This window comes from Stigmatopora argus, chromosome 2 (genome assembly GCF_051989625.1).
Source record: "Stigmatopora argus isolate UIUO_Sarg chromosome 2, RoL_Sarg_1.0, whole genome shotgun sequence".
In the NCBI taxonomy this organism is placed as follows: Eukaryota; Metazoa; Chordata; class Actinopteri; order Syngnathiformes; family Syngnathidae; genus Stigmatopora; species Stigmatopora argus.
The window spans coordinates 1,567,508-1,588,799 of NC_135388.1; the positions used below are offsets into that span (position 1 = coordinate 1,567,508).

Consider the following 21,292-nt stretch of genomic DNA (forward strand, 5'->3'; position numbering starts at 1 on the left):
CAAGTGAAATAAGCGAAGGAAAATTACACAATGTAATAATACATCAGTAGATAGTTCCTATAAATATATCCAGTTAGGTATTTTAATAACTTTTTAAACTTCTACATAAGTACAGTGGAAAAATATGTAATTCAAATACAAATATTTAAATAAAAATAATGATGCCACATTTTAAAATGAACATAATTGTTGCGAATAATTAACTCGTCTTCCGCCATTGGCGATGACAGACGTCCAATCATGACCCTGTTTTCATTCTTCTACTGTTTTTTTGCGAACAGGGGCGTCCAATCCAACTTGATTGGACGTTGCTCGCTGCTAATGGCAGCCAAAATGAGTTAACAAATTAAATAGTACATTATAATATTTGTTTCCTGTGACTATCATAATCGTCAATCCATCAAGTCATAGCTATGTCATTCCTTTTAATTTGAAAAATACCCTTCTGTTATGCTTCTGACATTAATTTGACGTAGCAGAATATTCCCAGCCTGTTAAACAACATACTAAGTCACTTTTATATAAACGGTAAAAAACAATTTACGGCAAAACTGTAGCGATTCCCTTTCGCGTGTTCTTTTGATTTTGCAGAGCGCAGCTGTTGCGGTTTTATTCCTTCAAGGAATCTGTAAATTATTAATGATATCCTGCTGTCAGATTCCCTCCAGCTTGACAACAACAGCACTTTACTGTCACATTTTTCCAAAAGCTTTCTCGGCTCGAACTTTTGTTGAGATTAATACAACAATAATATGAATTTATCATTTCAACTTTAATCCCTTTAGGCTTGAATTTACAATTAATTCTTGCAGCGCCATTGACGATAATGTATAAATATATATATATATATATAGTGACATAAGTACAGGAAATCAGTTGCTAACAAATGAAATACACAAAAATGTGCATATTACAGCATATAACTAATTTAATAAAAATACAACAATAAAAAAACACTCAGTCAAACGTCACTTATCTCAGGGTGTCAAACTGGTGACCCGCGGGTCAAATCTGGCCCGCCGAATTATTTTGTAGGGCCCACAGAAGCAAATCACACGCATTTGTTTTTCAATAAAAATAAAACTCATGTAAAATTTCCAATGTCTAAAAAGCGGAGAATATTTCCGAAATGAACAAAATGTTTTAAATTAAAAATGAATGATTTTTCTCCTTGTGGAATAAAAACTAAGACTAGGAAAAGAAAAGTAAATGAATAAATATATACAAAAGACAATATTTATCATTTTTTTAATTTAAAAAAATTAAAAGTGTATATTTACTGTTTTACATCATTTAAAATTGCTATCTAGAACTCAAAAAAATGACAATTTTGAGGTCAACAATATTTGTAACGAATCAGAAAATCGATGATGATTTATTTGTTAATCAATTAATTGACTAATCGTGGCAGCCCTAGTATACGTGCCATTGAGTCAAATGGGTTTGACACCCTTGCGGCTTTCTGGAAAAACAATCAAACTTGTATTTACATAATATACTTTTTTTTTTTAAAAAGGTAATACTGATCCAAGAAAAAAAATATCACGAGTATATGTGATGTTGTTTTCCACTTGCAAACCTTAGCTGGAGTGCTCTTCCAACTCCGTGATCAGCACGCTGCTGTCGGACTCCGCGGCCTGAGAACCCGTCTGTCGGTAGTAGGCGCCGGCGAGCGTTGGGAAGCCGCGAAAACGTGCGGCGTTCCTCCTGTAAGCGAAGCACAGCGCTCCTGCCAGCAGAGCGAAGATCAACGCGGCCGCCAGCACGGCGGCCAGAATCACGCCGTGGTGGACTCCTGAAAAAGAAAGTGGATTTAGACGTCCGGCATTGTTGACGGCACTGAAAAACGCTTTAAATTAAATGGATTTCTACCATGCAATGAGTTAAATCCTTTTTTTTTCATTCATTTTCAGAACCGCTTATCTTCACAAGGGGTGCTGGAGCCTATCCCAGCTTAATATGGGCATCAGGCAGGTGACACCCTGGATCACATGTGTCAAAGTGGCGGCCCGGGGGCCAAATCTGGCCCGCCGCATCATTTTGTGTGGCCCGGTAAAGTCAATCACGAGTGGCGACTTTCTGTTTTAGGATCAAATTAAAATGAAGAGTATAGATGTATATTACATTTCCTGATTTTCCCCCTTTTAAATCAATTATTGTCATTTTTTAATCCATTTTTTTGTGTTTTTAGTTCAAAAATCATTTTGTAAAATCTAAAAATAATAAAAAAATCAATTCGATTTCATGTGGGCCGGACCATTTTAGATATAAGATTTAGATTTTTTTTTAAATTGGATTATAAGAACTGGATCAAAATCCCTAAATATTCGTTTTTTTTAAGATATAAAACTGTTTATTTAAACTTTTTTCTTAGTAAGGGAAAACATCTAATAGTCATTAGAAATGGAAACAATTTTTTAAAAATTATATTCAATATTAAAGTGGAAAACCGAAAATATTTTTATATATTTATTTTTACATTTTACAAAATGCTTTTTGACCTAAAAACACCAAAAGAAAAAAAAAATGATTAAAAAATTACAATTATTGATTTAAAAGGGGTAAAATCAGGAAATATATACATCTATAATCTTCATTTGAATTTGATCCTAAAACAGAAATTTGGCACTCATCATTTACTTACTCGGGCCGCACAAAGTGATGCGGCGGGCCAGATTTGGCCCCCGAGCCGCACCTTTGACACATGTGCTATAAAGGCTTCATTTAGAGATTTTAAGATTCCCTTTACCGTTAATGGGTTCCACTTCCACTTCAGTAGCCGCATCTGCAAAAGAGCAAAAAAATATTCTGCGTGGAAGCGACCATGGGGCCACAATTGAGTCGGCTCACTTTTACCCGAATCCGTTTTGCAGATAAAGCCCAACCGCTCGGCGCACCCGGACAACCGCCACACTCCGTCGGCCGCTCGGGTGCTGACGCAGGAGTCTACGCTCAGTCGTTTCAAGTCCGGAGCTCTGCCGGGCCAGTTGGCGTAGTCCAGAGGGGAACCGTCCACCCAAGCCATGGAATCCGCTAGAACGAGAAGCCGCGTTTGAACATCCACGGGGGAATCGTTCGATAAGAAATGGGCGAGCGACGATTGCGGCGAAGCCACGTCGCGCTCACTGTCGATGTTGAAGTAAAGCCCCAGCCACACGTTCTGGTGCAGAAGCCCCGATGACCACAGCTCCTCCAGGACAAAGCGGTTTTCCACGTCGTTCTCGATGGACAGGATATCCGAAGTGTTGACTGCAAGATGAAAAGACGATAACATATCCATTTTTTCGTTGTTTTAGTATTTTTAGTGCAACATTTTTGACGAGTAGTTGAGATTTTGCTGATTCTGTACAATTTTTTTCAAAGGCGAGTACAAGGAGTACTTCATTTGTCCGCTAGGGGGAGTCATTACATCTACGTTTTAAGCACAGTCACATAAGTTAACATTTATAGGTTAACTAACTCTTTGTAGGGCAATATTATTGTTATTTTTCGCGATTATTATTTTATGTTAAATTAGATTTTTTTTCATACATTTTTAATGAAAATAGTTACTAAAGCTGCCCTGCGATTGGCTGACCACCAATTGTCCCAAATCACCTGGGATGGGCTACGGCACCCTCCGCGACCCTTGTGAGGACAAGCAGTTCGTAACATGAATGCAATTACTAAATTTAAAAAAGTTAATAAAGTCAAGATTACAAAAAAAGTATGGCATCCAAATCCGTTTTTAATATTATTCTTAAATGATTTTGTCAATGCAGTTAAAAATTAAATTATTCAAAAATTAAAAATACAACTACTAAAAAATATATATAATTACATGAAAATGAATCAAAACAGAAATGACCTCTGGTTCTGGGCCCCAATAATTGTTTTAAAAATTTAGCTGTGGCTGTTAGCACCACTGACGGAACTAAACGTCCAATTCAGTCAAATGCAGAAAATCTGAATAATCCTCCAGAAAACACCCGATTGAGTGGAAAATGTGTTTTTTTTTTTTACCTTTGCTTCTACAATGCTCCCGAGCATCTTCAAAAGCCAGCCTCAGCCCCACCGGTTCAAAATCGTAACATCCCCGTCTGAATTTGACCCACGTCGAGGGGCACACCGCCTCATATGAGACGAATGGCTTATTTTCTGTCGGGAAGAAGAAAAAAAACAAGGTTTTAGAGCTGAGGTGTCAAACTCAGCCATTGAAGGCACCCATTTGACGGCATTCACCGTACTTTCTCGCGTATAAGCCGCCCCCTCAAAAATTGCCTTAAAATAGTTGAATTTGACAATTTCTCTGGTATAAGACGGCCCCTGATTCACAATTTTCACCTCCATATTTGTGGTTTTAATAATAATAATGTTACTTTGAAGGGAAAAACATTTTAAAAAAATCATCGCACGTGGTATTCCTTAGATATTGTATAAATCGGTTTGCACATTCCAATGTTCTCTGCACGTAGACAAATTCAAAAAGGAAGTCAGGTGACCACTACAACCAGGAAGTGTGTCCATAGCAGTCTACTTTGTTAAAATCCCATTATTAAGATCAATATCATAAGGAAGTAATGGTTGTTTTCCTACTGCAAAACCGAAAATAACCAATAAATAGTAAATGTTAATTTGCCGACATCTACTGGTGAAAAAGAGTATAGCAAATCTTGTGCGCATATAAGCCGTACCCTTGATTCAGTCATCATTTTTTTTAGTTACAAATACGGCTTATATGCAAGAAAATACGGTAATTATGTACGTATGAATGTCATCCCAAATGAAATGTGAACCCAGGTGGGAGTATAGAAATATTACTTGGTGGAGGAATGTGGCAGTGGGCTCCCGGTAGAGTACTTTCGCAGTCAGCTCGCCGCCACCCGCCGTTCACGTCCATGTAGACGCACTCTCCCGTCTCCAAGTCGTCTTGGGCCGAGTCCCAGTGTGTGTACACCGTGTCGCTGCCATCTGACCACCGGTAGTTGATACCGCTCTGGAAACAGAACAGATTGTAAAAGTATTTTGTTTACGTGGACAGATTAGACACGGACTTTGCATTGGGTTTTTTTCTAAGGAATTCCTGAGGATTTGCAGTACATGCTGACTTTGGACCTCTGGTAAACTCAAGAAAAATGGCGAACCACGGGTGGGGTTTTTTGGTCGGAAAAATAAAAACTATTCAAAGCAATTTCAAAGTAGCGGTCCGGGGGCCAGCTCAGGTCCGCCACGTCAGTTTATACGGCCCGCCCCCCCCAAAAAAATTGTGTGTACGACTTCATGTTTAATGCTAACGTTCAAATATAAATGGAGAATATAAATCTTTTTTTGCCTTTAAAAAATAATAATAATAGTTCCAATTTTTCAGTGAATTTTTTGTCCACTAAAAATATTTTTTCTAAATATTTTGAATTTTTGTTAATGTCAATAAAAACAAAATAAATTTCTTAAAATGTATTTTATTCTTTAAATGAAAAGCTGCATATATTAAATTGTCTTGCTTTATTAAGAAAAAAATGGAAAAAAATCCCGATAATCTCACCAGATTTTTTTTAAACCGAATAATGAATAAAACTGAGAATACTTTCTCTTTCCCCTCTTATTTTTTAATGTAAATAATAAAAGAGCTAGTGCTGACAGCCGTTAGCCAAGGGCTAATATTAGGATCCTAATAGGAATCTGTCTTCTACGAGCGTACATAATTTGAAGTGATAAAAAAAACGTATAAAATAGGGCTGAAAAAAGTATACCAAGTGGATAGGAATCGCATCTTTCGTCTCCCGTTGCGGTCACGCCGCCATGTTCCACTTACATCTTGACTGTACAAGCCAATCCAGTGCGGGACTCCCAGTCTGTTGACCAGGACGGTCAGGAAAGCCTGGTGGTAGGCGTCCGTGATGCTCACCAGCTCATAATTATTGTTCAAGCACGTCTGCAGGGCGTTGTACCAGCTCAGGTTGCCCGAAACCACCTTGTAACGCCGACTTTTGTACTCGATGCTGTCCGGCAGAGGGTGGCGGGACGAGTGGGTGGGCGCTTTGGACGTGTCTGAGATCAGAAATGGAAGGGAAAAAATGTCAAGATTTCGAAAGGTCAAAGTGAGGGCCAAGCTGTTTTGCGGACTGACCTTGGGCTTTCTGGCAAACAAAACCGTAGCCTTCCTCGCTGCACTTTTCGTCGTACCACTTCCCGGTCAGGTGCACGTTGTGGTTGTTGGACAGGACGATGCACTGCGGTTCGTCGGGAAATCCGCTCAGCAAATCGTCCTCCTGACAGAGCATACCATGAGTGAGTTGGTTAGGCTATAAAACTGTTTTTCCTCCCTTTTTTTTGCTGCAGCAAACCACGAGTTGAAGTTTAAAAAAAAAAAAATTTAAACAGGTGGCCTAGTGGTGAGCATGTCGGCCTCGCAATTCTAGGTTCGTGGGTTCGATCCCAAGTCGGTAATCACCATTTGGAATTTGCATGTTCTCCCTGGGCTTGCGTGGGTTATCTTCATGTACTCTGGATTACTCCCCCATGCCAAAATTGATTGGCTTGATTTTTGTTGTTGTCGTTTTGACACAAAACACACATTTACGGTCTACATAAGACTGGTAGGATTCGGTAGCTTTGGCTTACGTTGAGGGAGCTCTTTGGTTCAACGGGAGACCAGTTGGTGTAGCTGACAGGTCGGCCGTTTGTCCATTTCATGGTGTCTTGATTCCAAAGACCAATCCACACGCCGACAGAGATTCCCTGAAGCAGCATGGTGATGTACGCTGTGTGAAAAAGATGCACAATGTTGTGAAGAATTGACATAGCTGCCATTTCTGGGTCACTTCCCGTAGATTTGAAGGCTTTTTAGGTCACTTCCTGTTGGTATTGGGTCATTTCTTTTTCTAAATTCCCCAGAAAAAAATCTGCGATGTAGTGAAGCCGCAATATTCGAGGGATTACTGTACTCTGGTTTCTTCCCACATCCCCAAAACATGCATGCTAAAATAATCCCATCTCATCTCATTTTCAGAACCACTTTATCCTCACTAGGGTTGCAGGGGGCACTGGAGCCTATTGCAGTTGACTTCGGGCCAGAGGTGGGGGGACACCCTGAATTGGTGGCCAGCCAATCACAGGGTGCAAGAAGACAGACAACCAATCATAGCTAGCGGCAATTTAGAGTGTCCAACCAGCCTAGCATGCATGTTTTTGGGGTCGTGGGAGGAAACCGGAGTACCCGGCGAAAACCCACGCCGGCCCGTGGAGAACATGCAAACTCCACACAGGTGGACCGACCTGGATTTGAACCCAGGTCCACCACTGTGAGGCCGAAGCGCTAACCAAGAAAGGTATCAAAATTTAAAACAAAATTAGAATTAAGTTTAGTGTTAGGTTCGATTAAACTTATTTTTGAGTGTGTCTGCATCGTAATCCAAGTTCATTTAAATTTGTTTATGTTATGTTACGAGGGCGTTGTCGTGCAAAAATACGTCTAATTTTAGTACTATTAAAAACATTTTAGTACAATTAAACCACTAGTTTTTTGTTACTTTGTTAATAGATGGCGAATTAGAACAAATAAACATGTTTTTCCAATCCAATATCCTGTTTTTGGGTGTTTTTTTCAGAGGTTTGGAACCAATTCATTTGTTTTTAGTTCATTTCTGTGGGAAACGCTCATTTGAGTTACGAGTAAATCGACATATGAGCTCAGACCCGGTACGCATTAAGCTCGTATCTCGAGGTACCACTGTAGTATCTTTTGCGCACGGAGGACGTAAAGGGGAAAACATCCGAAGGCACCTTGTTCAATCTCATCTTCTATGGCCACGAGTGAACCTTGGAAGGAAGAGCAGATGGAACGGGCGTCGTTCCAGCTTTTCCCCTCCTTGGGATTGTCGGGAAGGTGAAGCAGGAGACACTGCGGGTGAACACAATGGCAAAAACATGTCTCATTTGCATATGGTCGTCTTTCAGGGATGGAAATGCACACACACACACACACAGCAAGGAACAAAGACGGCAACGTTTCCGCTTGATTACCTTCCACTCGGCGAACAATTGATGCAGAACCTGCTGCTCTATTAATTTCTTGGCGTGAACAGTGACAACATTTGATTATCCATTGAGAACATAACTCAAATTTAAACACCAAATGGAAAGAAAGTAAGTGCTTTTAGGGAAATTTTATCGTACATATGTACTGTGTAAAGCGATATACTGTATATATTGATATTGAAAACCCCTTTTGACAGCAATAGACGTCCAATGGTAGACGTCCAATCACTTCCATTCTATCCCAGTCAAATGGATTGGACGCCTATTGCGATCAATGGCAGCAGATTTATTAAACAGCGTGAGCTAACAAAAATAAAAAATATAAGATAAAATACATGAATAAAACACCTAGAACAAAATATACACTTTATTTGAGTTTATCTTCCCCTTTTTTAGTTCAATACAAAGTATTTTCTTTTTAAAATACATTGCTTTATTTTGAATTTGTTTTATGACTCATAGCTTTATCAAATGGTTTATTTATTTTAAGACATTAACAAATCATTTCTTTATAATTTTCTCTCATTTGTGTGTTTGCTCACATGTTTCATACAAAATTTGGACACTTTGACCAATTTTAAAGGGTTTAGTTGGTAGTTGTGTGAGGACCGTAGAACTAATTAGAGAATTTACATATAAAGTACACCTCTACTTACGAAATTTTCAAGTTACGAAAAAAGTCTTGGAACCAATTAATTTCGTAAGTAGAGCTACGACTGTACTAGTATTTCAGGCTAAAAAATAAAAATAAAAATAAATAAATAAAGATTCTGAAATACCTTGTGTCCAAAGTAGAGCCATTTATCCGGACAGGCTCCGATATAGTGCGGCTCTCTCGGCGTTTCCACCACAGAGACGGTCTTTCTCTTACAAACGTATCCGTGAAGATGGGTGCAAGGACTGGGCGACCACTTTCCTGCGTGACGCAAAGACGCCATGGATGCCATCGCCGAGCGTACGCGTGTCGGCGGTCGCTTGGTGATGGATTACCCGTTGACGAGTTCATGGTGACGCACGATCCCGTTTTGTCGCTCCTTTGGCTGTCGTCCGCCCAGTTGTGAAAGTCCATCTCCGTCTTGTCGCTCCAACTGCCAAAAGGACCAATACTTAATTCATTTTTTATGAGAAATGAGGAAATGAGGGTTTTTAATTTTATTTTTGTTTCTTCAGTGCTGAGTGCCTTCCACTTACACGTTTCAATGTGGATTTTCACATTTTTTATGGAAAGAATAACCCCAGAAAAAAAATCTGCGATGTCGTGACGCTGTGAAAGTTGAAGCCGCGATATTCGAGGGACTACTGTACTCACATAGGGCACACTTAAAACTCTCAACTTTTCCCCAAAGTGGACAGGGTGCCCAATCAGTCAGTGCAGTGCACTAAATTCAAGATCCTGTAGATGTCGCTGTATAATGCTGATTGCTTTAAAACTCCAAGTCACACACACACACACCTTATGTCCTCTTGGCGCCGGCCGACGGAAATCCCAATCCACCAATCGCTGGGGCCGAGGGAAAGCTGAGGAAAGAAACAGAAGTCCGGTGGTGAAATCGACCATTTTGAAACAGAAGGGACTTGACCGACCCGTCGCAGGCGCTCCTTGACAAAGTTCAGCTCCTCCCTGGAGTGAACGGACAGCAAGTAAGCTCCCATCATCTGGCAGGCCAGAGAGACGGCGTCCCAGTTGAAGGGCTGCTTGGCCACCAGGTACTCGGCTCCGCGATAGAAAACCCACGGCTCGCTCTCTGCGGGACATCCGCCGTTCTTTCACTCGAATGACGTCGACCGCCAAGCGGTCAGGAAATCAAACTTACGCTCAGAGTACCAGTAGGGCCTTTTCAGTTTGTCTCCTGAAACGTAAACAGGTTGTTCATGATTTTAATTGACGCCAGGGTCCGTCTGACCGCCGCCGGTGGACTTTACTTTACCTCTGGAGATCTTACAGATCCACTCGTGTTTGCTTTCGCACGGTTGCGGCAACAGGCTGTCGGATAGGTCGCTGTACACCGCGCAGTCCCTTCGGTCGTCCTCGTCGTTTTTGTCCTGGATGAAGGAGGTCGTCACCTGGCGGAGACGGATCCGAAACAGTAAAAAAACAAGAGTTGGAGGAACGGATTTTGGAAGGACGACTCCGGTGAGGACTTACAGGAGAACCGTCGGACCATTCCCAAGAACCCGGGCGTTCGGGATCTCGTTTATTGAAGCCGACCCACAACCAGCGAGCCTCTGTTCTGGAAAGGGTGACGGGAAGAAAACACAAATGACACGGAAACTACCGTATTTTCTGGCATATTAGCCGCCTTTCCATATAATCCGCACCCTTTAAATTGCCTTAAAGTGGTTGAATTTGAGAATTTCTCGCGTATAAGCCGCCCCCTGATTCCCAATTTTCGCCTCCATATTCATGGTTTTAATAAGGAGTACCACTCTTGCTCGTTTTGTGTTTTTGCTGCTTTTCTGTCTTAATGATTTGATTTGGTGATTCTTAATGATCCCATTTACTTTGATTTGCTTTGTACTTTGTGCTTTGTTGTTCTGTCTAATCACCCTCTTGCTACTGTCACAATGAAATTTCCCGAATACGGGATGAATAAAGTTATCCAATCCAAATGTGTTACTTTGAAGGGAAAATCTTAAGAAAAATCATTGCACATGGACGAATTAAAAAAGGATGTCAGGCAATGTTCCCTCTAATTTTTCGATGGTCTGAGCAGAAAGTCAACCTCCCTGAGCGCACTGAGTACCAGTGTGAGCGACATCATCGGTACTCGGATGATTCGCCTAAAGACGTTTCGCCGACGGACGTTTGACAGACGGGCAGGTCGCCGAATGAACGTTCGGCGGAACGTCCATTCGGCGACCTGTCCATTTTTCATGTAAAACATGCTGTAAAACACGAAAAACATAAGTGGACAGAGCTACTGCCACTTGCTGCCGCTTAAACGGCGCCATCATGGGGAAAGGGGTTATAAAAAAAAAAAAAAAAAAAAAAAAAAAAAAAATCCGATTTTTTTTTTTTTTTTTTTTTTTACTGCGCGCCATATGATTGCTGCTGCGCAGCGAGGACGAGAGTAGTGCGCAATTGCGCACGCGCGCAGCTTAGAGGGAACACTGATGTCAGGTGACCAGTGCAACCCTAAGCAAGCAATGGCAGGCCCAAGTAAGTGAGTTTTTTCACATTTTATGCAAGATACGGTTTATTTTTTCTCTTGAATTTCATTCATAGACGTCAAAATTAATTTAGTTTATCTTTTCTCTATTTTGAAATAAATGACCGTATCGGCCGCATTGTCTTGTGTTTGGTCTTTGTCACCTTGCAGTTTTCTTCATGTCAAGTCTAAATTATGCGCATATAAGCCGTACCCTGGATTCAGTCATCATTTTTTGGAGCGACAAATACGGCGTATGTGCGAGAAAATACATTTTTTCGAAATCCTGGTTGTTGGATACGAAATACCGAACGTTTGACGTTGTGACGAAGCAATACCAACCCTTGGAACATGGTGCCGAGGAGTTGTTTGAGAAGCCGCTGCTCCTCGTACTGGCGGAAACTGGCCAATTGAGCGCCGAGAGCCTGGCAGAAGAAATCGGCTTCCACCCACGAGCGTTTCATCAGCACTTTTTCATCATGGAACACCTACAAAAAAGCAGGGGACACATTTAAAAGTTGACCCTTCATTGGGTTTTATGAGAAGAGAAAGGGTCAAAGGTCAGAGAGGTGAAAAATAGGAATATAGTAAATATTTAAGTATATATAAAAGGATAAATGAGTACAAATCTTCTGCAATTATCTAAAATCATTATAAAGCGTGATTTATGGGTGTGTGTGTGTGTATGTTAAGATTCTCTCGCTACGTTTGTCCAAACCGTGCAACGTAGACTTGACATTATTTATGGTGGCCAGAAACGGCGGTGGCATCCTAATAATTTCTTCACCTTGTCTGTGTAAACTCAACTTTTTTTGTTACAGCTGAAAGCAGAGTTGCTGTATGAATCACAGGAAATATTCCCTACATATCTATCATCTTCATTTGAATTTGATTGTAAAATTGCAAAATGATACGGCAGGACAGATTTGGCTTGCGGGCCGCCGCTTTGACAGGTGTGCTGTAAAGGGTTTTAATAATCCTACTTTAAAACAGTAGAGGAGACCATCTTGAGACTCCCATCCAGGGGGGCAGGCGGTGAAGGCATCCACATGGGCTTCTGGTAGCAGCGGCACTTCCTGGTAGCTACTGATGCTCTGCTTACACACGGACAAGGCCTTCTGGGAATTGCAGTCTTTGGCGTTCCAGCGGCCCAAAGCCAAACCACCTGACATGGCAACACATCCGTTGGCACTGACTGAAAACAGAAGAAAAATACACGTGGTTATCCACACGCATGAAATATCGGAAAAAGACGGGGCTGAAAATGGAGCCCTGAGGAACACCTCAAAAATCGCATACCAATACAACAAAAATGACATAAGTCCCACGCACCTGGCTGGTGTTTGTTCCAGTTGCTAAAAGTGAGCGGAAGAGTGGAGCCATTGCGATGAAGCCATCTGTATTCCCCCCTTTCCCCTGAATCACGGAGGCCAATCCAGTAAAAGGTGCTGTCATTGGCTCCGTTGGCACTCAGCAAACTGTTGACAAACGCTTGCTCGAACCTTTGGAGCAGATGGGAACAAAAAACATGGCGCTCCAGCCCCCCCCAAAAAAGTCTGTCATTCCTATACGTAGCGTAAATGTACAAAGCACCTGTTGTCCACAGTGAGTAGAGGCGCGTTGCAATAATATCCGTTCTGCGCTTCCTCAAACGTCTGCTCGTGGCCGGTGACGCTGTAACACGAGTGACCGTAACGCTTCCAGCCCTGCAACATCCAACCAAAAAGTAAATGCATTTCCTTATCCGTTATTTTATTGTGAATTCCCCATATTTAGCCATTAAAAAACTACAAATGCAACGTGCCACATATTTTGACACACACACAGATAGGGCACACGTAAAAGCCTAAAATTTACTACAAAGTGAACAGCTTTCGGCCTTGTTAGAACGGGCTCTTGCCACCATCTGGCGGACAAACACGGGTATTACATCTATCACGGCCACTTAGGGTGATATTTTAGTGGTGCAGGGCACATTTGCATATGCTTTATTTATTTTAAGTCATTAAAAAAATCATTTCCTTATAATTTTCTCATTATTGTGTGCTTCCTCATATCTTTCATAAAAAAATTGGGACACTTTGACCAATTTTAAAGGGTCTAATTGCTAGTTGTGTGAGGACCGTGGAACGAATTAGATAATTTACATATAAAGTACACCTCTACTTACAAAAATTTCAAGTTACGGAAATGACCAATTTTAAAGGCTTTAGTGTGTAGTTGTGTGAGGACCGTGTAACGAATTACAGAATTTACATATAAAGTACACCTCTACTTACGAAATTTTCAAGTTACAAAAAAAGTTTTGGAACCAATTTATTTCCTAAATAGAAGTACAAGTGTATTGCTTTTCCAAAATGGCCATCACAGTAAAATAAGATGCCCAACTATAAATACTGCATGCATTATAATTAGAGACCGTACATGTCTAATTTTTTTTTATTTACCTGAAGGCAGCCTTCGTCCCAAATTTGGACGTCCGGAGCCGATGTGCGACGGCTCGCTTTTCTGCACGCAGCTTGAAGTTCCTCATCACACGACACCAAAAGCCAGGCGCCTCCCTGTCAAAAAGACTTTTACACTTGATTTCCAGAGACAATAAACAAAAAAAACTGAATTTGTACCGCACCTTCCTGTCTGCTTTGACACAGTAGTTTGCATTCGTCAAATTATCCGGCGGGTGATACGAGTGCCACACGGTGAGCGTCACCGGCGTTCCGTCGGACCACTCCACGCGCGGAGATGAAGCCGGTTTCCAGAGACCGATCCACATTCCCGAAGTCTCGCCGGAATCTGAAACGCATCAATTTTCCGTTTGCCGTGGCCCAGAGAGCTTTTCCGCTAAAATATCTTACAGTTGGCCAGGAGGCTTTGCAGCATCTCCACTTGGGAAAGCGTGTGAAGACTGGTGAGGTTAGCGTGGTGATTGACGCACGCCCGAGAAGACTCCTCCCAGTTTCTCGCTTCGGATGTGACGTGGTAGCAGAAACCGTTGTGAGGCAGCCAGCCTTCGTCGCACTCGGTGTGGAAGTACTGCCAGTTTTCTGGACGAGAGGACGAGACAGCTTGGATCAGAACGCTTATTGTGATCAATGGCACTGAAACATACTTTCCATGTGAAAAATCTACTGCACTTTTTGTTTTGGTCTGGTGGTTAGTGACTCCAGAAAAAGGAGGTCAAATGTTGTCTCTCCACGGGTAAAACAGCTGTTGGAAGCCCAGCAGTAACCACAGCTAAAAAAATACATCTTGGACATTTGGTTCTTCTTCATTCCTCGGGGAGTGCATAGGAGATGTGACTACTGTCGTACCTCTACTTAGGAAATTAATTGGTTACAAGACTTTTTCCGTAACTTGAACATTTCGTAAGTAGAGGTGTACTTTATAGGTAAATTCTCTCATTCGTTCCACGGTCCTCACACAACTACACACTAAACCCTTTAAAATTGGTCATTTTCGTACCTTGAAAATTTTGTAAGTAGAGGTGTACTTTATATCTAAATTCTCTAATTCACGTGTCAAAGTGGCGGCCCGGGGGCCAAATCTGGCCCGCCGCATCATTTTGTGTGGCCCGGGAAAGTAAATCATGAGTGCCGACTTTCTGTTTTAGGATCAAACTAAAATGAACAGTTTATAGATGTATATTAAATTTCCTGATTTTGCCCCTTTTAAATCAATAATTGTCATTTTTTAATCCATTTGTTCTGTGTTTTTAGTTCAAAACTCATTTTGTAAAATCTAAAAAAATATATAAAAAAAGCCAAAATAAACATTGCTTTAGATCTATAAAAAACTGAATATTCAGGGCCTTTAATCCAGTTCTTTTAATCCATTTATAATAAAAAAATCTAAATATTATATCTAAAATGGTCCGGCCCACGTGAAATCAAGTTGACGTTAAAGCGGCCCGCGAACCAACCAGACTCTGACACCCTTCCTCTAATTGGTTCCACTGTCCTCACACAACTACCAATTAAACCCTTTAAAATGGGTCAAAGTGTCCCAATTCTGTATGAAAGATGTGAGGAAAGACACAAAAATGAGAGAAAATGATAAGGAAATTATTTATGAATGTCTTAAAATAAATAAAGCATATGAAAATGTGCCCTGCGCCGCTAAAATATCTCCCTCTGTGACCGTTATAGATGTAAAAAGCCGTCCATTTTGTACTACATTTTGGACTTTTACGTGTGCCCTATGTGTGTGTGAAAATATGTGCTATGTTGCATTTGTAGTTTTTAATCGCTTAATAAGGGGAATTCAAAATAAAATAATGGATAAGGAAATGCATTTACTTTTTAGGGGATTTCGTAACTCGGATCTTTTTCGTATCTCGTGTCACTCATTTCCATATAAAAAAAATTGTAACCTGAAACGTTCGTACCTAGAGGCAATCGTAAGTAGAGGTATGATTGTGTGTTTTTGACATCCTCGGACGACGGATTTTAACCGATGGCGTTCCTTACCGAGCGGCTCGGCTCTCTGCGTGTCATTGGGCGTCTTTTTACAGATGTAAGGCAGAGCAGATTCGCAGGAAAGACTCTGCCAAACTCCGCTAGAACCTGGGGTGTACGTTCCACACTGTCTGTCGTCCTTGAGAGGGCTGACCGGCAGCACTGCTGGAAACACAAGAGATGTTATTTTTCACCCAAATGATTTGTCTCATTATTATTCCATCACTCAGCACCTTCAAAAAAAATCTCCCAACCAGGCCAAGTTAAATCTGTTGGCAGCATTCTGGACAACTATTTTTGGCATTCCCAAAATGTCTCATTCCCTGGAAATGATTTCCATGAAATGAACAGACTGTTTGCAAATGGAAATCAAGCTTTCATATTTTACATCTTAGTCAATGGAGGAATTTGGTAGCTTGTGTCTTGAATTTGGATTGTTTGAGGTAGAAAGGTTGGAAAATTAGCAGCATGCAGAAAATGACTGTACTACATTCAATCCCACCATAAAAATGATGCATCCATATTTTCATACCTTTATTGAAACGTAACAAGGATAGCGGCGTGCCATCCGACCATTGCCAGCCCCGCCCGTCCTTCAAGTGGTTTAGCCCAAACCACACCATCGCTCCAGCCATCGTCATCCGTTCTAACAAACAGAAACACAGTATTTGAATTCAAGGATAAAAAATAATAATAAATAAGCCTAATATTTGCATCAAAAACCCCCATTTAAAAATAAACAATGTACAAAATGAAGAAACATGCACTTTTTATGTAGTCACGTTTTCTCTAACAAAAAAAACATGCTAAAAAGAAAGTACTTTAAATATTTGTCAATATGTCTTTCTTGTATTTATTGTTAGGTTTTTTTTTCAGGAAGACAATATACTAAATATGCTGTGTAGGTTTCCTTTCTATGAGCTAACAGAAATTATGTCATGCTAATTATAATTCAAATCAGGCGTTACATTTTTCATGTTTAGTTGTGGTTAATATAGTATTTCAGTCAAAGCAACAAAATCTTATTACTCATATTGTAAGAAAATTAGAGCCAATTTTCTTTTTTTAACAGTTGGCTAAGCAGCTGTCGTAGCTAGCATATGTTTGCCAAAACGTTAGCATAAGCGAACAATTTGCAATGGCGTTACTTTAATGGTAAACTTAAGCATTCTAATAAGTTTCAACTCTTTTATTTATCTGTCTTATCAATTTGAGATGACAAGCTAGGGTATCTTTTAAGTGTTCTTTTGAACAGTAAGTTAAAATATATAAGCCAAGATAGTTTGGCACTAGCATTTCTTCCAAAACAAATTATCGAACGTGAACTCCACCATTAAAAAGTGTCCTAATTGCAATTGTCCTTCAGATTTGGTAAAATTTATATAAACCGTATTTCCCCGAATATAAGATGGCGTTTTTTGCACTGAAATAAGACCAAAAAAGTGTTAGTCGTCTTACATTCAGGGTCTAGACATTATACCCATTCACAATGCTAGATATATTTAAACCGAATGCTGAACACTTGGATGCTTCGAGCATTTATTGCAATTGTGTCATTTTATCACGTTGGATTGGTTATAATTTACATTTAAAAAACCAGAAGCCCTTCATTTGATTGCACTATAATTGACATATTTAAATGTTCAAATATTAAGATGTGATTGACAGTTTTTGCATGATTTGAATGAGGCAAAATAATGTTTTTTCTCTAGAATGTATTGTTATAATCATTTTTTTTCAAATGTACCATCATTATTTTCAGTATGAAAACTGAATCTGGTGTTCAAAAAGTCTTTTTTCAAACTTGAGTCTTGAGAAAAAGGACGGTCGTCTTATATTCGGGCCAATTGTTATTATCTTCAAAAAACGCATACAAACCATTGATGTAAAATTCCTCCGCCGCGTTGGTTATGCTGAGCAGATTTCCACCCTGAGCCTGACACGTCAGCATGGCTTGACTCCAGGTGAGGAGCGTGTAAAGGTTAAACTGGTAACAGGCGCGAAGCTCGTAGTGGAACTCCCAGAAATGGTCGCAACTGAAATCTAGCGGGGAGACCTTCAATTAAAACAAAAGTCCTGTTTGCTTTTATTTCCATTTTTTTGAGCATTTATTTGATATCATCTATATCCATCCTTCATATTTAGGGCAAACATGGTTTCTATGTTGCCTTTAATGTTAACAGAAGCACTGGTTGCAAATTTGACTAAAAGTAGAGCTGCTGGACATGGAAAAAATGACAAATAAATGCTCATAATTGTTTGAATTCTGATGTCAGCGTTCACCATGCACTGGGCAGAACCCCCATTTTTCCGCCTCGTCGTATCTGCTGGTGGTGGAGCACCATGGTAGATGGTCTTCGCGGCCCTCCGTGGTGCACTCTGAGTACCATTTGTTGTTGTACTTGAAGGGGAACTCGCAGGGCATGCCGCGTGCGTTTCCCAACAAAGTGTGGATATCTGGAAAGCCGGGATTTCAAATCAAGTTCAATTGGCTGGCCGATTTTTTTTCATTGCAGTATTTTCTCGCATATTAGCCGTGTCTGCGTATAAGCCGTATCCTTAAAATGAATGAGAGAATTTACTTCTAAAGTACTGCTCTACTTACGAAACACATTCTGGAAGCAATTGATTTTGTAAGTAGAGGTCTCACTGTATGTTGATTTTTGCAACCTTTTGCACAATTTAGGACAAGGGTGTCAGACTCGGTTTGGTTTGCGGGCCGCTTTAACGTCAACTTGATTTCACGTGGGCTGGGCCATTTTAGATATATTTTTTATATAAATGGATTAAAGAACTGGATTAAAAGCCCTGAATATTCAGTTTTTGAAGATCTAAAACAATGTTTATTTTAGCTTTTTTTAAATATTTTTAGATTTTACAAAATGATTTTTGAACTAAAAACAAAAAAAAATGTATTAAAAAATGACAATTATTGATTTAAAAGGGGGAAAATCAGGAAATGTAATATACATCTATACTCTTCATTTGAATTTGATCCTAAAACAGGAAGTCGGCACTCATCATTGACTTTCCTGGGCCACACAAAATGATGCGGCGGGCCAGATTTGGCCCCCGGGCCGCCACTTTGACATGTGATTTAGGATGAGGATAAAAATATTTTTTTTGTCAGACTCTCCCGATATAAGCCTTAAAATGGTTGAATTTTGCAATTTCTCTCGTATAAGCCGCCCCCTGATTGACAATTTTCACCTCCATATTCATGCTTTTAATAGGGAGTACAAATGTGTTACTTTAAAGGGAAAATCTTAAGAAAAATCATTGCATTTTTTATTTCTGAGCTACTTTATAAATGGATTTTTAATTCGAAATTCCTAAAGGGTGTTGCCTTCACGTAGACAAATTCAAAAAGCAAGTCAGGTGAGCAGTACAACCAGGAAGTGTGTCCGTAGCAGACTAGTTTGGCGTCCCGAGGTAAGATGGCGGCGCCCTGAACGAGCAATGGCAGGCACCAGTGAGTTTTTTCACCTTTTATGCAAGATAGGTGTTTTTTCTTGAATTTCATCTCATTTTCTGAACCGATTCATCCTCACTAGGGTCGCGGGGGTGCTGGAGACTATCCCAGCTGACTTTAGGCCAGAAGCGGGGGACACCCTGAATCGGTGGCGAGCCAATCGCGGGGCACAATGAGACAAACAACTAGTCACTCACAGCTAGGGGCGATTTAGCATACAATTAGCTTAGCATGCATATTTTTGGAATGCGAGAGGTAACTGGAGTACCCGGAGAAAACCCACGTAGGCCCAGGGAGAACATGCACACTCCACACAGGTGGACCCACCTGGATTTGAACCCAGGTCCCCCACTGCGAGGCCGGCACGCTAACCACTCATCCACCGGGCCGCCCTTGATTTTCATTCATAGAGGTCAAAATAAATTTTGTTAAGCGTTTTATCTGTTTATCTTTTCCCTATTTTGAAATAAATGACCGGCATAGTCTTGTGTTTGTTGCATGTCAAGTCTAATTTGTGCGCATATAAGCCGTACCCTTGATTCAGTCATCATTTTTCTAAGTTACAAATACGGCTTATACGCGAGAAAATACGGTATTTTTTTCTCCCTCCCCCCCTTACCTTCATAGGGATTGGAGCAGGGCCCCTCTCTGGGCGTGTCGTACCTTTTCCACTCATGGTAAGAGGCTCGCTTGACCACCACCAAGTTCCCGGCGACGGCCACCTTCCAGCGGGACGCCCCGTACAACATGTTACCCCTGCAGCGCCACCACATTACGGGCAGGTCCATGTCGCACTGGAAAGTTCCCAGGGGCTGCGAGGGGTCAGACATGTTGAGGCCCAGGCACGTGGCGGTGCCCGAGTTGAAGAGGCGATGGTGGGAGACCCACTTCCACAGCATGCGGCGGGTGGGACGGCGGCAGTCCCGCAGGACCAGCAGGGATTTTTCCACTGTGATGCAGCGCTGAAGACGGCTGCTTTCAAGGATAAAAACACCCTTTCCTACACAGATAGATACAAATAAATACATAAATGTGAGCCTGCTGCTATTCTATTTACCATTGCATATGAAATATTTCATTAAATGACCTATTTCAAGGGTGTCGGACTTGGGTTGGTTCGCGGGCCGGTTTAACGTCAACTTGATTTCACGTGGGTCGGACCATTTTAGATATAATATTTAGATATTTTTTTTTTGTAAATGGATTAATAGAACTGGATTAAAAGTCCTGAATATTCCGTTTTTTATAGATCTAAAACAGTGTTTATTTGAGCTTTTTAAAAATATTTTTCTAAAACAGAAAGTCGGCACTCATCATTTACTTTCTCGGGCCGCACAAAATGATGCGGCGGGCCAGATTTGGCCCCCGGGCCGGCACTTTGACACCGTGCTTTAAATGTACTGTATATTGTACTTTAAGCAGTATCGCGGTTAATCGTGAAACTCCTAAAAGAACTTTAGAAAAAGAAGTACTACATTATTTTAGAAGAATGTACTAAATGGAATCAATCCCGACTTTTGTTGACAAAAAACTGTACCTAAGAACAGATTTTGTCATTCCAAGTCCGTCCCTTTAAATGTACTGCATGCAATATTAATGGTGAACCCCTAAAATAACTTAATACGCACTTTGGTTTTGGCATTGGCTCGCACGTCAATCATTTCACCAACGTCCCCAAAGCCCAATTTTCCTCCACCTTTCCCCATTTACCAGACTAAAGTTCCTAAACATTTTTATTTATAATTTTTAGAACACGCAGAACCAGGCTGAACGGACTACTTACTGTAAAACTCGGCGAGTTCTTCACGCTCCAGAAAGCCGCCTTCGGCGTCGTCTTCGCCGGCGTCGTCGTCTTCGTCGTCGTCCTGGGCGGAACACGGACACGTTTTCAGCAGCAGCAACAACAAAGTGACCCAAATAGCCGTCACCACGTCCGCGTCCACGCGACGGGAGAACCGTGGGAACATTTTGACGGCGGGTTGCTAGGTTCAACGTAACTAAACATTCCGAGAGCTCAATGCTAGCTCCTTCGTCTTTGCCTCCATTCCATCGTACTTCCCAAAAAGTTGACTTGCTGTTTCAAATTAGGGAGGGGGGAGTAGGGGGTCATTGGGGGGGTACGGGGGGTGCAACGTCACGGAGAAAACTTGTTCACATGAGACCCTAAAATACAAATGAACCGTAAATAAAAACGAATAATT

General features: G+C 41.0%; 1 protein-coding gene across 4 annotated transcripts; it reads right to left on the reverse strand.

The window, feature by feature from the left end:
* Positions 1–60: 60 nt before the first annotated feature.
* pla2r1 (phospholipase A2 receptor 1) lies at positions 61–21,163 on the reverse strand. Of its 4 annotated transcripts, XM_077625247.1 has the most exons (31): positions 20,875–20,891; positions 19,980–20,091; positions 19,711–19,903; positions 17,903–18,076; positions 17,498–17,662; positions 16,152–16,265; positions 15,632–15,784; positions 14,021–14,209; positions 13,795–13,958; positions 13,613–13,726; positions 12,759–12,871; positions 12,498–12,667; positions 12,149–12,360; positions 11,508–11,653; positions 10,163–10,247; positions 9,945–10,080; positions 9,831–9,866; positions 9,601–9,761; positions 9,470–9,534; positions 9,007–9,104; positions 8,796–8,932; positions 7,762–7,879; positions 6,601–6,740; positions 6,107–6,248; positions 5,792–6,027; positions 4,801–4,975; positions 4,003–4,137; positions 3,127–3,249; positions 2,857–3,033; positions 2,750–2,785; positions 61–1,795 (listed from the first exon to the last, which is right to left on the reverse strand). In XM_077625247.1, the coding sequence occupies exons 3-31, from the start codon at positions 19,877–19,879 to the stop codon at positions 1,581–1,583; spliced, it is 4,098 nt and encodes a 1,365-aa protein (XP_077481373.1). In that variant the 5' UTR covers positions 19,880–19,903; positions 19,980–20,091; positions 20,875–20,891; the 3' UTR covers positions 61–1,580. The 4 variants fall into 4 exon arrangements, with proteins under 4 accessions (XP_077481373.1, XP_077481364.1, XP_077481355.1 ...); XM_077625238.1 differs by having other exon boundaries at positions 15,632–15,781; positions 19,711–20,091; positions 20,875–21,163; XM_077625229.1 differs by having other exon boundaries at positions 19,711–20,091; positions 20,875–21,163.
* Positions 21,164–21,292: the final 129 nt, after the last annotated feature.

What these genes read in the sequence shown, in the direction of transcription:
- pla2r1 (XM_077625229.1), bottom strand. Translation starts at nt 21,058, where the DNA reads ATGTTCCCACGGTTCTCCCGTCGCGTGGACGCGGACGTGGTGACGGCT. An exon ending in GTGTCAAAGCAGACAGGAAG is followed by an intron (nt 13,727 to 13,794) that starts GTGCGGTACAAA and finishes TCTTTTTGACAG; the next exon opens with GGAGGCGCCTGGCTTTTGGT. An exon ending in GCTTTACTTCAACATCGACA is followed by an intron (nt 3,034 to 3,126) that starts GTGAGCGCGACG and finishes TTCTCGTTCTAG; the next exon opens with CGGATTCCATGGCTTGGGTG.